The following is a 23209-nucleotide window of genomic DNA, read 5'->3' as shown; positions in this document are numbered from 1 at the left end:
CAACCGTTTTTTTTTATTCGTGGTATCGGTATTTAACACTCTTTCCAAGATGTTGACCAGACTAATAATTGTTTCACAATAAAGTAAACATATTTGACATACTAGTAGATCTGTTATCTCCACATGTATTCCGTGTATAGTGGTAATCACTTACTTACAAAAGTAAGTCATACAGTCTACAACTTATATAAGTTAATTATTTTCACTTTAAAAGTTTTGGATCAGAATTATTTTAAACTTGGTAAACCAGCACCTGTAGCCAAGTGGCACGTCGATTCTCTTTCTACAATAGCAAACGCTTCAAAAACTAGAAAAATGTATGGGAATTAAATTTGCTATCGACAGGTCACGTGATTCAAGATCTGTCATTCTCCTACATTTTTCTAGTTTTCGAAGCATTTGCGATCGTAGAAAGAGAATCGACGTGCCACTTGGCAGAGGTGATCGTAGACCTACACTATTTCGTTTAGGTTAAGTAAGCTTGCAGATAATGAAAACACAGTTTATCTGTATAATGTTACTCGTAAAATATATTAGAGCTATTGAACTTTTTATACTTTGCAGAAAGCTCTCATTCGTCTTCGCCTCCATCGTCACAGTAAGTAAGTTACATTCATGGTTGATTTTTCATTCATTTCATTCGTTGATTAGTTCAGTTCTTCAGGGAGGGTAATGACTGGGTGAATCTCGATGGGAGAGACGATAACTGGTTCAGGAACTACGTTCTCATCGACGACGATCACTGGGGGAGGCTTGATCTCAGGCTGCTTAACAACAATCACTGGGGTAGGCTCGATCTCAGGCTGCTCAACAACAATCACTGGGGTAGGCTCGATCTCAGGCTGCTAAACAACAATAATTGTGGTAGGCTCAATCTGTCGAAGGCTCGATCTCAGGCTGCTAAACAACAATCACTGGGGTAGGCTTAGTTTCAGGTTTTAATCCAACTGACTTGCCATTGACATTGACGATGACCTGTACCAGAGGAGAGCTAAATAAGGGAGTGGGAACGTGCTCGGGAGCGGGACCGGGAAGTACAACGAGTCCGACGGAGATAGTTGGCACGTCAACAACAACGGGTCCAACGGAGATGGGTGCCTCGTCAACAACAACGGGTCCGACAGAGATGGGTGGCACGTCAACAACAACGGGTCCGACGGAAATGGGTGCCTCGTCAACAACAACGGGTCCTACAGAGATAGGGTACTCGTCCACAATGACAGGTCCTACAGAGATGGAGAATTCGTCAACAATAATTGGGGCGGGTCCGGCGGGACCGGGGACGATGAAGCGAGCTGGGCCAGCAACGGCCATAGCAATGAAACGGCTGCGATCAACAGGAATTTCATGTCTAAAAAAATAATATTTATTTCATTTAGGTTATTCAATTATTTATTACATATACAATGATTTTTTGTATGTTCTATCGTAGCGCCTATTGAATTCGTAATAAAAGCCCGGGTAACACAGGCTACATAAATTTAATCCTCAGATTCTAACCTCGAAAAAAAAACCAAGATAATTATGTCGTATGTTACGCACCCCACGATTAATAAAATTTCATTATTAATCGTGGGGTGCCTGTTAATCAACAGACAAACGTTTCCAGGCGAATCTCAGGGTTCACGGGAGACTCCACATGGGCTATGGGTCATATGGGTTGGCGAGACAAAAAATGTTCACAATTCGTAAGCGGGGGTCCATGAAAAATATTTTTTATTTACTTATTTTTATAGCAAATATCCTACCCCTTAAAAAAACACTATGAAGACATATTTTTCCCATACAGCACAAGTAATCAATTAGTTCTTATATGTAAGAATTAAAATTAAAAAATTGATATAATTGTGCTTACAATTTATACTTATAATTATATAGTACTTATAGTGCTTATAATTATATAGTACGACATTGACATATCCGACGATATTCTATAATTACAAGTAGATCGAATCTTCACATTTTTTGTCAAGTTTTAGCTACACTGGAACTAGCCTTATTTAGAAAATAGTTTTCTAAAAGTTTGGGAACCTCTGATTTTACATCATAAGACCGTTTAACTTTTAAATATTTTCTACTTTGTTTATTATTTTTGAACACTACTTACTTACTCGTAGTTCTTTTGGCGTTGCTATATACAATCATTATTTTTATCTCCAACTGTTTTTTTTAATTATCTATATTTCTTTGTGATTCTTGATTATCAATTACTTCTTAATCCAGGCTATTAATGATTTGTGAAATGAAATACGATCGGATGTTATCTTTTCTTAGGATTTTCGGGTTTACACTTGAAAATAATTATACTCAAAATCATCTCATCCCTATCGAATTTGTTAATAAAAAGCTAATCCTCATAAACGTCAATTAAATCCGAACGAACATTGGTTCAATCAAACAAGCAATATTACTTTTATTGAGCTAATTACTACCTACTTTTATACGAGGTTATATACGTTATATACGTTATACTGGCCGATGGTCATTCTCCTATACTTTTATACGGGGTATACCTGGGCTCTCTGGGCCGACGTTATATTGGCCGATGGTCATTCTTCTATACTTTTATACGGGGTATACCTGAGCTCCCTGGGTTGACGTTGTATTGGCCGATGGGCATTCTCCTTTGGAGCCAAGTGTTGAATCTCGACCATACGAGCACAACCGCGTACATTCCATCATCGCCATCCGCCGCCACCGACTGCAGAAGTCTATGGTCTCGTTTCTCTTACTTTCACTCAAGAGAGTGAGAGAGAGACTGGTGAAATAGTAACTAAGAACTATTATAAGAACTTGACAACGTTATAAATGCCAACTGGCAACGTTATAATCAATTTTACAAATTGTTCAAATTTTGAGACCCTTACCCCTTAAAAACTACGGCCTTGAAGTCGCAGTGCCAAAAAATTTTACCGAGTAATTTCACCGCGGCTAGTTGCCTCGACTGGTGACATTTTTTGCGCAAAGGATCAGCCTGGCTGTCCAGCGCGGAAATGGAGCCAGTATTCTTGCCATCATTCCACGTGGGCATGATTTGTATAGTTATTAGGATAAGTTTGCTTAAGTTCCTTAATGTATTCTTTCTGAATAAAAAAAATATATAAATGATTAAATATTTATTCGTTTAAGAAATTTCGAGTTTTATTTATCTCCTCGCAAATCTATACTTTTTTTTTTTTTTATTGAGAAAGAATACAATACGGAACTTAAGCTAACTTATCCTAATAACTATACAAATCATGCCCACGTGGAATGGTGGCAAGAATACTGGCTGCATTTCCGCGCTGGACAGCCAGGCTGATCCTTTGCGCAAAAAATGAGCCAGCCCTTCTGTCACCAGTCGAGGCAACAAGCCGCGGTGAAATAGTACGGAAAAATTTTTTGGCACTGCGACTCCATGGCCCAAGGGTCTCCACGGCAAAAGGTACAAATATGTAACTCTCTGTCAGAGAGGCATACTTGAGCCACTTACCGGTTTCAGCTTTTTCTGCTGCATATAATCTATAAAAATAAATAAAATAAATAAAATAAAAAAAATAAAAAATAAAAAAGCCTTTTATTTCGCACATAAGTAAGCACATATACATATTAGTGTTAATAAAATTTATAAAAAAATTAATTACAATTTTTAAATTTTTGTAAGTATAAACTCAAACTTGAGGTTGAGTAAAGTAACTACTTTAATACTTATTTATCAAGTTTAAAAAAAATTTAGTGCGAACCCCTCTATTTGAGGGTGAAGGCCTCCTCCAGAGATGACCAGTACTCTCTATCTGTGGCTTTTTTCCTCCACTGTTTTCCAGCCGTCCTTTCAATGTCGTCTGCCCATCTACTTCTAGGTCTTCCTCTTTTTCTAGCACCTACAGGCCCTATCCATGCCGTTAGCCGAGAAGTCCATCTATCGTCATTCATTCTTGCTACATGGCCCGCCCATCTCCATTTTAATCTCATAGAATAGTTTAGTGCGTCTATTACTCCTGTTTTTTCTCTTATAGTAGAGTTGCGAATTTTTTGAATTTTTCGGATTTTCATCATACTTCTTTCCATGCTCCGTTGGCATGAATTTATTTTGTTCTTGACATTTCGCGTGAATTTCCATGTTTGACAGGCGTATGTGAGAGACGGTAAGAGACAGGTGTTCATGACATTTCTCTTAATTTTTGTTGGCATTTGACTTTTGAAAATTTCTTTAAGGCTCCAATATTTCTTCCATGTCCCTTTTATCCTTCTTTCAATTTCTTGCTCGTTACTTTTATTATCAAAAGAGAGTTGCTTGCCCAGATAAATGTACGAATCGACAAACTCTATTGAAGTATTTTCAACTTTAATTTCATTTTTTAATGCATTTGTCATCAATTTTGTTTTTTTGAAGTTGATTTCTAGGCCAGACTGTCGGCTCGATTGTTGCAGCGTGTATATCATATGCTCTAGCTCTAGGCTGTTTTCAGAGAGCAAGACTAGATCGTCAGCGAATCTCAAATGGTTTATATAATTTCCGTTTATATTTAAGCCCATCGTATTCCAGTTTAACTTGTTTATAACGGTCTCTAGTACTGCAATGAAATCGTTGGTGACGGCGGGTCCCCTTGTCTGGTTCCTCTCTTAATTGGAATAGGGGTTCCTGTTGACTCTAGCCTTACTCTACTGGTGTTGTTTTTATAAATGTTTTTTATCACTCTAATGTATTTGGCCTCTACATTTTGCGAGTACAGAGCTTCCCATATTGATGAATGGAGTATAGAGTCAAACGCTTTTTGGTAATCTATAAACGCTATGTAGAGTGGTCGTTGGAACTCTTGGTACTTCTCAATAAGTAGCTCTACCGAGTGAATGTGATCTACTGTAGAGTATCCTTTTCGAAAGCCTGCTTGTTCTATTGGCTGATGTGAATCAAGTGTAGAGATTATTCTATTTTTTATAACTGAAGAGAAAAGTTTATATAGCGACGGCAGAAGGCTTATGGGTCTGTAGTTGCTTATGTCGTTGGGATTGCCCTTTTTATATAACAATATAATATCTGACTCTGACCACTGCTGAGGCGTTATAGAGGTGTCTAGTATTTTATTGAAGAGAATCATCAGAGGTGTGGCAAGAATGGTATTAGCCGCTTTTATAGCTTCGTTAGTTATTTTGTCCGGCCCTGGACTTTTCTCTACTTTAAGGTGCTTAATTTCTCTTATTATTTCTATTTCTTCTACTGGATTTATTTCCGTGGTGTTAATATGTTTTTCCTGAGACATATAAAAATGTAGAGTACTTGCGTTTTCTATCTCTGGGGCATCATATAAGGTTTTGTAAAACGTAGTGGCTATATGGAGTATATTTTTTCTATTTTGTGTGACTCTATCTGATTCGCTGAGACCCTCAATCCACGTCTTATGTGGTTTTAATGCTTTGTATGCTCTTTTTAAGCTTCCTGATGCATTGAGGTGTCTTTCTATGGTTTGTTGTCGGTGGTTATTGTAGTCATGTCTTATACACTTGCTTATAAGTTTGTAGAGAGCACTTAGTTCGTTTTTCATTGATCTTGATTTAGGTTTGGTCTTTTGTAGGTCTATTCTACGCGTTATTAGCCTTCTTGTGCGTTCAGATATAACACTGCAATGTATCTTTTTATTGCTAGGTGAAACAGCCGTTTTTAGACTATTCTCAATAGCGTTTATTATCTTATTGTAATAAGTCTGGACTGTGTCGTCTTCATGATGGTTAAGAACCTCTTGATATGAGCTCAGTGTTTCTAAGTATCTGGACGTTTCTGCAGTACTTTTCAAAGTGCTTTTCGGGCAACTTGAGTATTTGTTTCTTCCTTTATATATAATCTATACTGATATTATAAAGAGGAAAGATTTGATTGTTTGTTTGTATTGACTAGGCTGTGAAACTGCTGTATTGATTTGAAAAATTATTTCACTGTTGGGAAGCAACACTATTTCCGAGTGCCATAGGCTATATTTTGTCTCCGTATTCCTACGAGAACGAGCACTTTATTATGCAATTTAGGCCTGCGCTTGACTACAATTAAGCCTGATGAAAAGCATTAATGCGGTCTACTTACCGTTTCCACTTACCTAGATGATGCCTATTCACTTTTGCTTTCAAGGTGTTTAAATTATAAGTGTCAGAAAACACAAACGCCGGAAGGGCATTCCAAATTTTGCTGTGCAAATTGGAAATGTGGATGCAAATCGTTTCGTACGAGTTGCCTGGACATCCATAACGACGGCCGTGTGGCGCAGTGGGTAGTGACCCTGCTTTCTGCATCCACGGCCGTGGGTTCGATTCCCACAACTGGAAAATATTTGTGTGATGAGCATGGGTGTTATCTAGTGTCTGTGTGTATTTATACATTATATAAGTATTTATATGTAGTATATAATTGAATATAATATTATAATATCAACTATCTTAGCACCCATAACACAAGCTACTCTGTATGCTTTGGGGCTAGATAGTGATGTGTATTGTTTAAGTATATTTATTTATATTTATTTAACCTAAGGATACGACCGTTCGCGGCGTCTTACTGTTCTGTGGTACCACGTGGGTGAAACCGCGTGCCGTCTGCTAGTTTGTACCTACTAGAATGTTTATGATAATGATCGACGTTTTTACGAGCTCTCTGAGGCACGGGGTGCAACACCACCTTCCCAATTTCGAGCTGAGAATTTAAAAGAAAAATTATTATTTTTTTAAAATTATTTTTTACAAGTTAGAACTTGATTACAATTATACCTGATGATAAGTAATGATGCAATCTAAGATGGAAGCGGGCTAATTTGTTAGGAGGAGGATGAAAATCCTTTCGGTTTCTACACGATATCGTACCGGCAAATCGTTTGGCAGTACGTCTTTGTACCAGGCAGACCCTGTACCAATTAAGAAAACCTCTATCGGCCCAGTCAGGAGGAACTCCGTCTTGTAAATCCACCGCGCACACCTCTACGCCATGGAGGCCGTCAAATTAGTCTCAGAGGAAAGAATACTTAGCTCAGTATCTCATAGCCTGACTCAGGATGCGCACCAAGGACCTCAGGATCTGAAGCCTCAGGCTTACCACTGGATGACTGGACAAACGAGGAAGTCCGTTAGTAAATTTTCATTGTCAAATTTGTTATCTTTTGATCGTTTCGGCACGTAACAAGGTCTAATAAATTACTCTACGACATCTATATTGATTGCTAATTTTATTGGCGCTTAACAGAAATTTATCTCTTTATTTACAACACGATTGTTTATCACTAATATATCTACTTAATTATCATCACATCATGCAAAAACGTGATCTTTCACATATATTATGTATAACCATTGCACGCTATTCCATTCTACTAATATAGGAAAGTTTGTATGGATGTTTGTTAGTCTTTCACGTCAAAATTAATGCACCAATTTTGCTAAAATTTGGAATGGAGTTAGACACCTTGGATTGAAAGAAATCATACTTTTAAATTTAAAATAATTAAGGAAAATAGGAATAGGATAGGCATCCAGTAATTCGTAAAAATGATAACTGTAATAATAATTCCTTCAATTTTTCCGGCGTAAAGATATTTATTTTCTCACCGATTACTCGAAGACGACTGAACCGATTTGAAAGATTTTTTTTTGTTTCAAAGAGTATAGTATACTTTCCAGTTGGTCCATGGTCATCATATCAGGATCTGATGATAGAATCTTGGAGAAGACGAAGGGAACTTCCAAAAATCGTTGGGGCGACTAGGGCATTTCTTAATATTTTCAATTTTCATTAAGTATTTTAAAGCACTATAATTTAATGAAGATCTCGGATCGATCTGATGATGAAGACGAAGCACACACGAGGGAACTGGTTATCTTTATTAACAGCAGTTACCTTTTGTTTGAGCTTCATTAATTTGTACCTATCTATGATTACTTTACATGTAGATGAGTTCTCACTGATAATAGGATTCATGGTAGGGAAGACGAAGGACGGTTAAAGGAACTCTTCGTCAGTTTACTGAAGCTACTTTTAATTAGTAATAATATACCATAATGTTAGTTCGTAAGTAGTTTAAGTATATGTTATTATGAAATGCATGAAAGTAATTTTTTTGCACGTGGATAGTACTCGTATGTCTACACTTATCATCATCATCATCATCGTCATCATCATCATCATCATCATCATCATCATCATCATCATCATCATCATCATCATCATCATCATCATTATACTATTATTATGTATTTGTATTGTATTGAATACCTTGGCATAAAAATTTTAATAAAAAAAATTCAACCGACTTCCAACTCAAAAATTAACCTAAACTAAAAAGCAAAAAATAACATTTTACCTATGTGCTACCTTCTGATCAGTTTGAAGGCGGTGCCAAGCCAGTGATGTTTTAATTCAAGCCGTTCAAATTACACAATTTCTGTGGTTCTTTCAGAAACGTTTCTGAAAGAACCACAGAAATTGTGTAATTTTTAGCTTTTTAGTTTAGGTTAATTTTTGAGTTGGAAGTCGGTTGAATTTTTTTTATTAAAATTTTTATTTTTTAATTTTTAGTGTTAGTAGAGTGTGAACAAAAAATAATGAGCAATTAGTTGAAACGTTATTTTCTTATGATAAGTACAATCCCAATTTTAAAAATACTACCTTAACTCATATACAAAATTTCACTCCGCCTTTATCCACACGTAATAATATTCAGAAAAACGTGAAAGGTGACTGTCCTCCGTCTTCATCACCAGACCCCCTATGCAGTCACAATCCATATGGGTGGAAAGTTCTCATCAATATAAAATTTATCAAGTCCAAACACAAGGTAGCTGTGTGCCGTTGAGGAGTTCCCTTAACTATCCTTCATCTTCATCACCAGACCTCTAATACAGTCACAACCTATCCAAGTGGAAAGTTCTCATCAATACAAAATTATCAAGTCAAAACACAAGGTAGCTACTGTGAACCGTCGAGGAGTTCCCTTAACTATCCTTCGTCTTCATCATCAGACCCTTAATACAGTCACAACCCATCTAGGTGGAAAGTTCTCATCAATACAAATAAATTAAGCCCAAACAAAAGGTACCTGCTGTAAATCGTTGACGAGTTCCATCGTCTGTGTATCGGCTCCATCATCAGACCAACTCCAGACCTTCATAAAATTGTAGTGGTTTAAAATACCTCATGGAAACACTAACAAACGCACTAGCCGTCTCTACGATTTTCGAAAGTTCCCCTCGATTTCTCCAGGATGCCATCATCAGATCCTGACATGAAAAAAATGGGACCACCCTGGAATCAAATCCTTCAAAACAAAAAAAGAATTTTTAAAATCGGTCCACAAATGACGGAATTATCGCTGGACATACATAAAAAAAAAAAAAAAAAAAACATACATACAGCCGAACGTAGAACCTCCTCCTTTTTGGAAGTCGGTTAAAAATAACACTTTCACGTCGATATGTAATCATTTTTGTAATACGTTTTTGGTATTCTATACATTGTTTAGGCGTTTTAAAGACTATCAGATTATACAGATTTTCGGTAACATTTATATTTACTAGTTTCATAAATCATAATAGCTACTAGTTGTTGAGGAAAAATACATTTTGGTTAATATTTCACCACTTAGATAACATTCATCCTATTTAATCATGGTTGTAAATTAAAACATTTTTCTAAAGTATCTATATTCAATTGGTGATAATAATGCGATATATAAATCATATAAATTGATTTAATTAGCAGTGCTACCGAGAACTTGCACAAAAACAACGTAAGTTGAGTTGAAATGAATTAAATTAAATATTTTTTGAAAATATAATATTTGAATAAAATATCTCACATACCTAATAGTGTTGTACAAGCTTTTTTAATTAATAATAAATTAAATTATTAATAACGAGTATCTTCGTTATTATTCTTTTATCTTTTTGTATTATAATGAATAATAATAATAATCGGTTGATAAGTGTGTTTATTTATGAATATTTTCGGTTTGGTTTTGCAGATGAAGATTATTCTAGTGCTAGCGGTTTTCGCAGTAGCGGCCACAGCCGCGCCGACTGCATCCGAGACTGAGCAACGTATCTTGGGTCTTCTAGAAGCTATTATTAATAAAATAAGACCAGGCAGCCCAATCTCTGTTGGACCTGCTATCGTCGATGAAAGTCCCATTTCTGTTGGACCTGCAATCGTCGATGAAAAACCAATCGGCGTTGGACCCGTTGTAGTTGATGAGTGGAACCCCATCTGGGTCGGCCCTGCCATCGTTGAAGAAGAAAGCCCAATTTCTGTTGGACCTGCTATCGTCGATGAAAGCCCTATTTCTGTTGGACCTGTAATCGTCGATGAAAAACCAATCGGCGTTGGACCAGTTGTAGTTGATGAATGGAACCCCATCTGGGTTGGCCCTGCCATCGTTGAAGAAGAAAGCCCAATTTCTGTAGGACCTGTCATTGTTGATGAAAACCCAATCTCCGTTGGACCTGTTGTTGTTGGTGAAGAAAGCCCTATTTCTGTTGGACCTGCAATTGTCGATGAAAAACCAATCGGCGTTGGACCCGTTGTAGTTGATGAATGGAACCCCATCTGGGTTGGCCCTGCTATCGTTGAAGAAGAAAGCCCAGTTTCTGTTGGACCTGCTATCGTCGATGAAAGCCCTATTTCTGTTGGACCTGTAATCGTCGATGAAAAACCAATCGGCGTTGGACCCGTTGTAGTTGATGAATGGAACCCCATCTGGGTTGGCCCTGCTATCGTCGAAGAAGAAAGCCCCATTTCTGTTGGACCTGCTATCGTCGATGAAAGCCCCATTTCTGTTGGACCTGTAATCGTCGATGAAAAACCAATCGGCGTTGGACCCGTTGTTGTTGATGAATGGAACCCCATCTGGGTTGGCCCTGCCATCGTCGAAGAAGAAAGCCCCATTTCTGTTGGACCTGCTATCGTCGATGAAAGCCCGATTTCTGTTGGACCTGTGATTGTCGATGGAAAACCAGTAGCCATTGGACCCGTTGTTGTCGATGAACACGTCGTCTGGGACCCCGAGCTCTATGATGAAGTGCCTGCACCTATTAATTTACCTGAAATCCCAGACCACGGAGCACCTATTAATTTACCTGCCATCCCTGAAGACAAACCTATTACAGTTAATATCCCCGGTGGTCCAACTGTCAACATCAAGATCAACGTAAACGTAGCACCCCAACAGTTCGATGAAATCGAGCCTACTCCTGTTAATTTCGTCGACTCTGATGACGTCGTACCAGACGCAGATGTTTACTACAGAATGTAAAACAGTTACATGAGGAACTTTTACTACTACTACATTTACTACTAAGTCCTTACAAAATTTGGGACCCACTATGACAACAAACTAACAGTTACCTCAGTAACTCATACAATTAGAGATTTGTGATAATAATTGTACATTCATTTGGATACAAAATTCCGACTATTTTAAATAAAATACATTAATTTTTAATATCTTTCTTTTTATTGGAGAACCTCATTTAGCTCTGAGAATAAAAAGTTTAAGTAACGACATAATCGAAATTACTGAAACTGAAAAAAAATAAAAACTTGTCAATAAATGAAAAAATAAACAAAACAAAATTCGTGTGATAAACAACTTTTTTCAGTTATCTTTGGTCACACGATGTGATAATTTTTGCCACTTACTCTTTTAGAACAAGCTTGAGATAGCCAGACATCCCTACTTCAATATATTCAATTCAAAATTCATTTATTTCAATTAGGCTTAGTTTTCAAGCACTTTTGAAACGTCAAGTTATGTCATGATTAAGGTAAGTAAAGTCGAAAACTTAAAATCAAAGTTACGAGGTTTCCAAACGCGCTTTGGTCCGAGAAGAAGAAAAGAAGAGAAGAGATGGAAGATAATAGTTTGTCAGCCCATGTTCTTACTATAAGTAAGTATAGTTGTGGAGTTTCAACTGTATTGGCTTGTAAGGTAACAGACGTTTCAACAATTCAGACCAAGTAAAAAATTCAATGGACCAAGTAAAAACGCATTTTTTTATATCTTATTACTTCTTACGGGATATCAGGAGGTATGACGTGTGTGTCTCATTGATGTATACAGGTGCAGTAAGTAGAACACATTTGCTACTAATTGAATCTACCATCTTGTCCAAAACTTAATTAACTTAATTAAATTATCTATCAAAATAAAAAAAAAACGGTCAAAATTTCTACGGTAGTTGAACTTGAAAATGGAATATTTCAATTAAAATCCTTGAACTTAAATGGTCAAATTCGGTGCATTGAAATTATTTTGAAAATTTTAGTTGGAAGACATTGTAATAAGATCGATACTGAAGTCAAAAATATATTTTTTAGTTTTTGTCTTTCTACCTGTCTGTCTGTCCGTATTTACGGTATACCATAATATTATGGTCTATGGTATAATATAGGTAATTACGAACATAAAATATATCTGGTTAATGCAGGCCTTTGCAAGTAGACTGCTTGCAAAAGATGTGATGCATGAATTTCATATATACATGTATAAGTAGACATAATACCTTTGTCAGACTGGGTATTTAGCTATTTAATCATGGCTGTAAATCGTCATCGCTAATTCAGTTTAATAAATAATTATCAAACGATAATAATTTTTCGATAGGTACCTACCTATACAAATCAAACAACTTATTTTAATAAGTAGTTTTTCTGAGATAATAACTCCAAGTCAGGTTTGTTTTTTGTAGATTTTGAATTTTTTGTAGATTACGTATTTTTGTAAAGACTGGCATAACCTGCCGAGCACTTAGGTCAGTTTTTGGGTATAATAAATAGTAAATAAATACGTGATGACACAATTCTTGAAGTATTTTATTTGACTTCCTAACTCTATGGACACAGAACAGATTGCTGTAAGGCCGACCAATCAGGGGCAAGTTCGGACAGTTGACGTTTTAAGATTGCAATTTAGCCTTTTCACTTCGATAGATGATATACTGAAAAATAACAAGTTATATTGTAATCAGTATGTTCAGTTCACAATATAACGACAGATTACAATATCGCGAGTGAGATTATAAACTAACTTATTTTACAATTTGACGGTAACATATTATATATATTATGTCTGCCGAAAATGTATGGTTTTTAAGTTATATTGATTTTTGTACAAAATTTTTGTAAAAAATTACTACCCCTACCTGCAGTTCGGTGCAGTACAGTGCAGCTTAGTCATACCATGTGCTGTTACTTAACTGTAAAAGTACATACAAAAAAAATTGTTTAACATAAAAAAATTCATTATTTGAAGCAACTATTCAAAAATAATCACTAAGTATAAAATCAATGCTTTCAGTAGATGGTATGACTAAACTGCACTGAAGGAGGGATTTTGTATTTTGTACAAAAATCAATATATAACTTAAAAACCGTACGGCTACCATATATAACATTGCGTTATTTTAGAGAGTGTCGTACTATTTACGGGACACCCAGTAAGTATATCAAGATGTCACTAACTTTCGTCGTTGGCTGGCAAAGATTCCAAAAAAAAAAAACAGTTGGTAAATATCGTCTTTGCAAAATTTAAATCACGTATGTGAAAAATGAGAAAAATAACTTCAAAAAATACATTTTTCTTTCAATTTATTATAAAGCAACACCAAGTTTTTCAAAAAATATCCAAGTAGGAACTATTGACACAATTATTAACGTAGATTATATATAATAATTTGCTATAATTTTTTTACACATTACAATGATGAGATATTCACATGAAAGTTTTTGAATATGTAAAATATTATTTTGACAAAATTAACACAGATTTTTTGCAATCATGATGTTTACTTTTTTTTTTGTAATTTAGGTTTAGGTTTTTTGTAATTAGTTTTTATTCATTTTAAAGTACGGTACCCTAAACACATATTTCACGAGGCCTTTACTAGACTTTATCTATTACTATCTGTATCTACTAAATTGAATGAAGCCGGGTATTAAATGGATTTTTTTTCATTTTTTGTGAAATAAATATGAATTTTTCGAACTGTAACTATTTTTTACCGGTTAGAATATTATTAATTTGTCTGTTTGTTTTATTCGTCATAATAAAATCTCAGTAACATATTTTTATAGGTTTTTAATTTTTATTTTGTACATGTAATTTGGCCGAAAATAAAGGAAACGGAAGTATAATATATACAGATTTCTAGTTCTACAAGCTTGATTTTTTTTCAGGAAATAACGCTGGATTAACAAAACTAATTTTTCTGACGATTTCTTGCAGGGGTAAGTAAAGAGCGTCGAAGTAGGTAATTACCTAATAAAAACTTAAAAACTGTAGTTTTCTCCCCATCGATCATTATTATTTAACTATTTATTCTTTCTTTTATCTAATCTACTGAATGGGTTGGCAATAATAGATCACATTTACTATCAGGTGAGGTAAGGGCTACTTGTAAAGAATAATAATATTTTTAATACAAAAATGGATCCGACTTCAAAGACGTAATTCAGTTATTTTGATTTTAACATAATTATTTTATAATTACTAAACTGATTTTCATACTGGAAGTATAGTTAGGTAAGTACTCTTACAAATAAAAAAAAATCAAAATTGGATAATAAATTAACATTATGAGATAAAAAAAAATAAAAACAAAACATACGCGTCGAATTGAGAACCTCCTCCTATTATTGAAGTCGGTTAAGAAAAAAATAAAAAAATATAGCGTCACGGGTCTTTTACCATAATTATACGTAAAGCACGCTTATTACGTAAGCAATTTGTAATTACTCGTGTCAAAACTTGATATATGTTGATGTGTTTAGCCTATTTAAGAATAGCTGTAAATTAAAACCGTTAAATCGACATAATTCGGCTTTTTGTGATAACTGTACCGATATATAAATCGACCAATAAATTCTATAGCATTGTTTGTGGACGCTAAATCCAAAAGTAAAACGTAAGTCTGTTTATTATTTTCCATATTCCTGTTTTATAATAATCCAGTAAAATACTATAATTTTAATAAATAAATAAATTTGGACAATACACATCATCATTAAGTCTAATATTATTACCTGACTTTTCAAAAGAGCTTGTAAACTAAGCCTATTTGAAATAAATGAATTTTGACTTTGAGTTTGACATCTAGCCCCAAAAATAAACGTCAGCTTATCGTATGGGTAGTTAAAGTACGATCATTAATTCCAGTCAGTAAAATGACAAGTGCAACTGTCACTGAAATGACATTTTACTAGTAAATACAACTGTCACTAAAACCACTAAAACTAGTAAAATAACATTTCAGTGACAGTTGCACTTGTCATTTTACTGACTGGAATTAATAATCGTACTATAGTAAAATAACTGATGAATATACATAACAGATAATTATTATTAATTATATATAGGTACATACATACTTATAATTTTCGAGTTTATATAAATCCCACTCTCATCACACAATTATTTTTCATTTGTGGGAATCGGACCCATGTCCCTGGATACAGAAAGAAAGCAAGGTCTTTGTGCCACGCGGCAATTTTAACTTTATAACTTTTTTGAATGCGTTTGTACTTACTTGTAAATATCTACTAAATTATAAATTATGTATTTAGGTAAATATTATTTGTTTTATTCTTGCCACTTGAGTTTTCATTTCAGTATGACAAGAAAAAGAGTTATTTCAGAATGGCAGGCTGATAATTATGATGTTGCTTATCGATATTAATATTATAAAGAGGACATATGTGATAGTTTGTTTGCATTGAAAATACTGAACCGATTTGAAAATTCTTTCACTGTTGGGAAGCTACACTATCCCTGAGTGCTATAGGCTATATTTTATCTCCGTATCCCTACGGGAACAAGAACCACGCGGATGAAACCGCATCTGCTAGTATCTATGTTTGATTAAAGTTTAGATTTTTAGTTACTTAAATGAATTTTTTTTTTTCTAGATGAAATTCATCGTAGTGCTCGCCGCTTTGGTTGCCGCAACCGCGGCTCTTCAACCTGGTACGTACTTTATAAATTGATATTATCGAAATTAATTATTATTAATTGATTAATGTCTTTCAAAACAAACATCGACCATTATCTGTGACATAAGCTAGTTGACATATACGATATCATAGAGCAGGTAGATGGCATTTTGTCAGTTGATTTGATGTTCATTTTAATAGTTGATAATATAGACCAAAATAGTGGATAGGAGGCCAGCATGTCCTTACTATGATCATGACTAATTTTATATCTCAAGATAAGTCCGTCCCTATCTGACTGGCTTTTCACGGCTAAACTGTTAATCCATTTATGATAAATTTTAATATTGAGATGTATTGAAATTTGGAACAAAATATAGGCTACTATGTAGCAAAAATATATAGTATAGAAACAGATGTTAACAAGTATGAAAGGAATACTTGTTAACATAACAGATGTTAACAATAAAAAAGATATGCAGTGCCTGTCTGAGTTATCGATTAAATTTACCTTTTAAGAATCTCGTGAATAAAAAAGCAAGTGATACATTCCAACTTGAAAGTACGTAAAGTCCTTTTCATGAAAGAAGTCCCACACGCGGCGCTAATGTCTTAATGGCGTTCTCTGTCATTTGGAAATGGCGCTCTAATTGTCATTTGTGTAAGGCGCTGTCAAGTTTAGTTCACGTTTTAACCGCGGGACTTCTTTCATGAAAATAATTCTATGTGCATGTATGTAATTTTCAAAGAATATTCCATAATTTTGTAAATAAAACCAATATTCCTCCTCTCTTCCAATTAATCGAAAAAGACTGTACACCTTCTAATAAGTCTTTACGATCGTACTCAAACCAATTTGATCTGAGTCATCGTACGATTGTCTAGTAGGCGGGGATCGAACCAACGACCTCTGCGCGTGATTCCAGCGTTTACCATGAAGCTATGGAGAATTTATCCAATTATTAGTTTTGATGAATTGTATCCCAAATTCTACGTAAATTCACTATATCCTTTCGTTATAGCTCCCGTCATCGTTGAAGACAACCAAGCAATTGATGAAGAAGTCCCCGAACTCATCAACTTCCCCGCCCTCCCTGAAGCTGATGAGCCCATCACCGTCAACGTCCCCGGCGGACCAACTGTGAACATTGTCATCAACGTGAACACTGAACCACAACAGTTCGACGAAATCGAACCCACACCTATCCAGTTTGTCGACGATGAAATCGAACCCACACCCGTCGTTGTTGTCGACCACAACGACGAAGGATCACTTGTGCAAGTTGTCGACCACGTTGAGGATGACTTCCTTCCCGACCCAGCAGTCTACTACTAAATACACACCAACTGAACATAACAGCTGATCGTTCATGTGACGAAAAACAGCCACAGCCTAATTTTAATGTGTTAAAATAAACATTGTTATAAAGTTAACGTTTGTTTTCTATGTTTTTAGTTAAAACTCACAAACAAATTAAACTGATCGTTCACCCGTAACCTTAACATGCGAGCAAATGACTTATAGCTTAATATAGCCCGTGCGCATTAACTTGAAACCTGTGTGCCTAGTGGGACTTTTCAATATTTTTATACTGTTCATCATCATCATCATCATATCAGCCGATGGACGTCCACTGCAGGACATAGGCCTTTTGTAGGGACTTCCAAACATCACGATACTGAGCTATCTGCATCCAGCGAATCCCTGCGACTCGCTTGATGTCGTCAGTCCACCTGGTGGAGGGTCGGCCAACACTGCGCTTACTAGTGCGGGGTCGCCATTCCAGCACTTTGGGACCCCAACGTCCATCGGCGCTTCGAACTATGTGCCCCACCCATTGGCACTTCAGCTTCGCAACTCGTTGAGCTATGTCTGTGACTTTGATTCTTCTGCGGATCTCCTCATTTATGATTCGATCACGCAGAGATACTCCTAACATAGCTCGTTCCATCGCCCGCTGTGTGACTCTGAGCCTTCTTATCAGGCCCATAGTTAGCGACCAAGTCTCTGTCTTTATACTGTTACTATAGTGTAAATGCGAATTTATATGGAATTGAAACAGTTGAGCAGTAGTGCCACTAGATGGCACTGTTTCAATTCCTTAGAAATTCGCGTTTACGTCAACGTGATCGTTATGTTTTTCTTTACAAGTTAGCCCTTGACTACAATCTCACCTGATGGTAAGTGATGCAATCTAAGATGGAAGCGGGCTAATTTGTCAGGAGGAGGATAAAAACCCACACTCCTATCGGTTTCTACACGGCATCGTACCAGAACGCTAAATCGCTTGGCGGTATGTCTTTGCCAGTAGGGTGGTAACTAGCCACGGCCGAAGCCTCCCACCAGCCAGACCTGAACCAATTAACCTCAAACGGCTCAGCCGGGGATCGAACCCAGGACCTCCGTCTTATAAATCTACCGCGCATACCACTGCGCCACGGAGGCCGTCAAAAGTATCAAACTGCCACTAGGCCCTCTGGCTACCATAAATCCATACAAACATAGTACAAACATTCGAGCCAGGTTAACGCACGAGCTCTAGATATCTTGTGAAGAGAAATAGAAAAAATCTCAACTAATAGTAGCGCAAACGGAAATGTCGCTGTATCTTTCGTTGCGTTGGGACTAAAGAATTAGGACTAGGGCTACTCTATCGCCATTGGTTGACATATGTCAATTTCTCATCATGATAACGGCACGGCCACAATAATTAAAATAATAATCATCATCATCGTATCACCCGATGGACGTCCACTGCAGGACATAGGCCTTTTGTAGAGATTCCGAAACATCACGATACTGAGCCGCCTGCATCCAGCGAATACCTGCGACTCGCTTGATGTCGTCTGTCCATCCGGTGGGAGGTCGACCAACTCTGCGCTTTCTAGTACAATAGTTAAAATAATATCACAGCCTAATTTGAATGTGCTAATTAAACAAACATTAAAAAAAAGTTATAAAAACTTTTAATATTCATTATTAACATTGTCAAATTCATTAAAGACCATTATCAGATTTTAATGATAATGACCGGGACCTTAACGTGCTTTCCAAGGCACGAGTAAAGGACCGTTTATATCTACAGACATTTAGCGTGCCAGACACGTGTCGTTACAGACAAAATGAGCCTCACACCAAACTGGACCTGGACCAAATAAGAAAACCTCAATCAGCACAGCCGGGGATCGAACCCAGGACCTCCGTCTTGTAAGTCCACCGCGCGTACCACTGCGCCACGGAGGCCGTCAAGAAAGTAGAAAAACATTGTTTTATTAATCTTCATGAGTCTTTGACAATGAGGTTAGGTTAATAGTCCGATAAGTTTCACAAAGTAAAGAAAATCTTAACACCTATTTCATAGTTTAACCGAGGACTCGAACCCAGTACCTCGTGATTCGAAGCCACGTAGGCTAACTACTGGACCGATGAGTCAATTCAGTCTAGATGCGTAGGTTATTGCTATTTTTTATAACTATTTTATTACAATTCAGATTAAACTGGGTTGTAAATAATAATAATTGTAAAAACTTGTTTTGTCTATAGATATTGAAAGATAATCATCACTATATAAAACCGATAATATGAACAGCTTATTTACACACTGTTTACAAGATATTAATCGGCTGAAAACGTAAGTAGTAATCCAAATAATTATTATTTACTAACCCGACAAACGTACCATAGACATTGCATACGAGTATTATAGAACATAGTCCTCCACCGCATCAGTTTTTTCGCAATAAGCTCGAAAAGTACTGAACGGATTTTCATCGTCATCATCAGCACCATCATCATCATCATCATCACTACAGTGCCAGGCCTCCCTCCTTTTAGGAGAGAGGATATTGTGGAGCTTCGACCGATCACGCTGCTTCAATGCGTTTTAGTTGGATTTTCATGCATATCACTAATATATAGAGGAGTAATTTGTCAAGGTTTTGAGTAAATTATTTAGAATGACGAAAATTTTTGGAAGTGTCGGTAAAAGTCAAGCATCCTGGGAGTTTTGTAATATCATATCACAACGCTGCTTGTCCATTCATCTTAAAACAAAAACAAGCCATGGTGGCAAAAATATAACAATCAGTAGCATCTCGACCACTAAAGCTTTACCGCTTTTCTGTTCTGTGATGTCAACAGTGTGTTCAGAACTATACTGTGACTGTAGCCATGTGGCAACTGGCACGTCGATTCTCTTTCTACAAACGCTTGAATATTGAGAAATGTATGGAAATGAAATTCATTATCGACAGGTCACGTGATCAAGTTATCGATCGGATCTGTCATTCCCATACAGTTTGTTAGTTTTCGAAGCGTTAGCGTTTATAGAAAGAGAATCCTCGTGCCACATGACTATAGGCCCTGAAGCTTATATTAGAAATAATGATTATAACCGCTATAGTTAGGCATGTGAAAATCCATCAACCAAAGACAACCGTAATGAAGGAAGAAAATATTTGTAATTTTTTTGGCAATGTTATGCATAGAACTGAATTCAAATTGCCTTTAGGCGGTACATATTCTAACGCATAACGGCTCATTATACAGGTTGCTTGGGAGTATTTCCCATAACTTCAAGGTCGAGTCGACGAGTCCACTTATGGGAGCCGAACTGCATAACAAATTTTTTTAACTAAAAAATAAAATCGTTTTGTTTCTTATAAAGTAATTCAAATAATTCCAACTATCTTTTTTTATTATTTGTCCTTGCATTTTAAAATACGTAAGATTTGGCTACCTACGGCATACTTTTATGTATCTACAACAACCATCAGTCATAAGATACTCTATGACTTTCAAAGCATACATCTTTACTTACAATATCTTTTCTACTTTTCAGATGAAACTTATCGCAGTCTTCGCTTTGGTTGCCGCTGTGGCTACAGCTCAACCCGTTGATCCTCAGAATGAGCGTATCTTTAACATCATCGGTGCAATCATTAATGCTTTGAAACCAAATCCACCAATTTCCGTTGGCCCAGCCATTGTTGAGGATTACCCTATCTCTGTTGGCCCCGCCATCGTTGATGAGAGCCCTATCTCTGTTGGTCCCGCCATCGTTGATGAGAGCCCTATCTCAGTTGGCCCAGTCGTCGTAGAAGAGAACCCTATCTCTGTTGGCCCAGTCATTGTTGACGATTTCCCCATTTCTGTTGGCCCCGCCATCGTTGATGAGAGCCCTATCTCAGTTGGCCCAGTCATTGTTGACGATTTCCCCATTTCTGTTGGCCCCGCCATCGTTGATGAAAGCCCTATCTCGGTTGGCCCAGTCATCGTTGATGAGAGCCCTATCTCCGTTGGCCCCGCTATTGTTGAAGAGGCCAAGCCAAGCCCAATTTTTCCTTTCCCAATTGACCTAAAGTTCCCACTCGTTCAAGTTGTCGTGAACGTTAACTCTGGATCGGCGGCACCTGCTCCTGTAGAGAAACCTGCAGAAATCGAGCCTACCCCAGTGATTGTTGTAGACCAGCCTGAGGTCCCTGAGCCAATCATCGTAGCACCGATCGAGCTGCCAGAAATCGAGCCAACTCCAGTGATTGTCGTCGAGCATCCCGTGATTCCCGAGCCAGTCATCGTCGCTCCTATCGAAGTAGAACCCGCCATCAACCTTCCCGACGAGCTTAACTAAATACACACAACTAATGCACTAGTCCAGCTGGCCTATTTACTAATTGGGTCTTTATTAAACCTATTAAAATAAACATCAAAATTAACTGAGAAATGTCATCTATGCTGTATGTTATCCACGAAGGGTTGTCAGTAAGCACTGGATGACATTTGTTACATAGAATTTTAAATTCGTATATGTCAAGTAACATACGTTAAAGTTAGTAAATTAGCCTGCATGGGCCTAATGATGACCATGTTCCTTAATTTTTGTTGTATAGAGAACACACAAGTATTATGTACACTTATACCAGTAAAGACCAGTATTATGTAGCTAATAAAATACAAGTACAAAAAAAATCTTTTATTACTTTGTAGTTCCAGAGATACCTATGCCTGTCCTATCCAAATATTACGTTCAAAGATCGAAAACGTTCAGTGAGCGGAAAAATAGCTCACAACGCGTTGTGGTCACAGTAAAACATCCACATGGCGAAATTCGTGTTATGGCTCTAATGAAAACGCGCACAGGGTTTTTTTTTCTGATTGTGTAAGTGCCGTAAGCTCCTTATGGGACCTCAGCGGCGTCACCGGGGGCGCACAGCGCGTTGTGGGTAACATAGAGAGACCAAATAGCGAAATTCGTCTCGTGGCTGACATGCTATTCGATCTCATCGCGTAGTGGCAATGAAGAAAAGCCATGACGCGTATGAAATATTATTTGATTACGACGCACACTACTGATACTAGGGGAGCGGAATGTCACAACGTGTCGAACGCGTTTTCATTAGAATTTTCTATTTTTCCGCTCACTGAGCGTTACCGATCTTTGAGCGTAACATTTGGATAGGACAGGCATAGGTATCTCTGGAATACGGTACCTATTCTAAGTTTACGCCGTAGATTTATCTATATAACTAAATAAATTCAAGTTCATAATTTTCAGGGTAGGTACGTATACAAAAGGTAAAACACACAGACCTACCTACCCCAATTACTACGACCGTCCCTCACGAGGAGGTATCTCGAGCCGTGATAGTTAGTTGAAAATTTCAAGATTTCTATAAAATAATCTATACTAATATTATAAAGCTGAAGAGTTTGTTTGTTTGGTTGAACGCGCTAATGTCAGTAACTACTAGCCTGATTTGAAAAATTCTTTCAGTCTGCTAGTCATTATATTATAGACTAGCTGACGTCGCGCAGTTTTACCCAAGTGGTTCCCGTTCCCGTAGGAATACGGGGATAATAATATAGCCTATAGATTTCCTCGATAAATGGGCTAACACTGAAATAATTTTTCAAATCGGACCAGTAGTTCCTGAGATTAGCGCGTTCAATCAAACAAACAAACTCTTCAGCTTTATAATATTAGTATAGATACGGCTGATACGCCGGTACCTACGCCCCTGACTCGTGTTTCATAGATTACCGACCTCTACTGAAGGACATCTCTGAATATTGTCGCAGTTCCGTTTTGTTTGTACCAATAATAATAATAATAATAATAATAATAATATGTCTTTATTTCAGGCTAAAAACCCATTTAAAATATACAAATACATAATAAATAAAAGTAATTAATTAATTAAGTAATAAGTCTACAGTAAAGAACCGAATAATATAAATATTAAACTATTTGGTACGTTACAACATTTCTCTAGGAG

At 36.6% G+C, this 23209-nt stretch overlaps 4 protein-coding genes across 4 annotated transcripts; 3 read left to right on the top strand and 1 right to left on the bottom strand.

The window, feature by feature from the left end:
* Positions 1-647: 647 nt before the first annotated feature.
* Positions 648-1314, bottom strand: LOC128199242 (uncharacterized). The gene is made up of 2 exons (XM_052887938.1): positions 1039-1314; positions 648-845 (listed from the first exon to the last, which is right to left on the bottom strand). Exons 1-2 carry the CDS (start codon positions 1312-1314, stop codon positions 648-650), a joined length of 474 nt encoding a protein of 157 aa, XP_052743898.1.
* A 5632-nt stretch (positions 1315-6946) lies between these two features.
* LOC112046751 (von Willebrand factor A domain-containing protein DDB_G0286969-like) lies at positions 6947-11407 on the top strand. The gene is made up of 2 exons (XM_024083519.2): positions 6947-7084; positions 9975-11407. The coding sequence occupies exons 1-2, from the start codon at positions 6947-6949 to the stop codon at positions 11259-11261; spliced, it is 1425 nt and encodes a 474-aa protein (XP_023939287.2). The 3' UTR covers positions 11262-11407.
* Positions 11408-15910: 4503 nt separating this feature from the next.
* On the top strand, positions 15911-17342 carry LOC128199229 (uncharacterized). Its single transcript, XM_052887805.1, has 2 exons — positions 15911-15968; positions 16957-17342. The coding sequence occupies exons 1-2, from the start codon at positions 15911-15913 to the stop codon at positions 17268-17270; spliced, it is 372 nt and encodes a 123-aa protein (XP_052743765.1). The 3' UTR covers positions 17271-17342.
* Positions 17343-20775: 3433 nt separating this feature from the next.
* On the top strand, positions 20776-21564 carry LOC112046729 (calphotin-like). Its single transcript, XM_052887937.1, has one exon. The coding sequence runs from the start codon at positions 20776-20778 to the stop codon at positions 21562-21564; it is 789 nt and encodes a 262-aa protein (XP_052743897.1).
* Positions 21565-23209: the final 1645 nt, after the last annotated feature.

The sequence above is a fragment of the Bicyclus anynana genome, chromosome 20 (genome assembly GCF_947172395.1).
Source record: "Bicyclus anynana chromosome 20, ilBicAnyn1.1, whole genome shotgun sequence".
NCBI classification, from domain to species: Eukaryota; Metazoa; Arthropoda; class Insecta; order Lepidoptera; family Nymphalidae; genus Bicyclus; species Bicyclus anynana.
The sequence above is the reverse complement of the archived record's forward strand: the minus strand, read 5'-3'. Positions and strand labels throughout refer to the sequence as shown.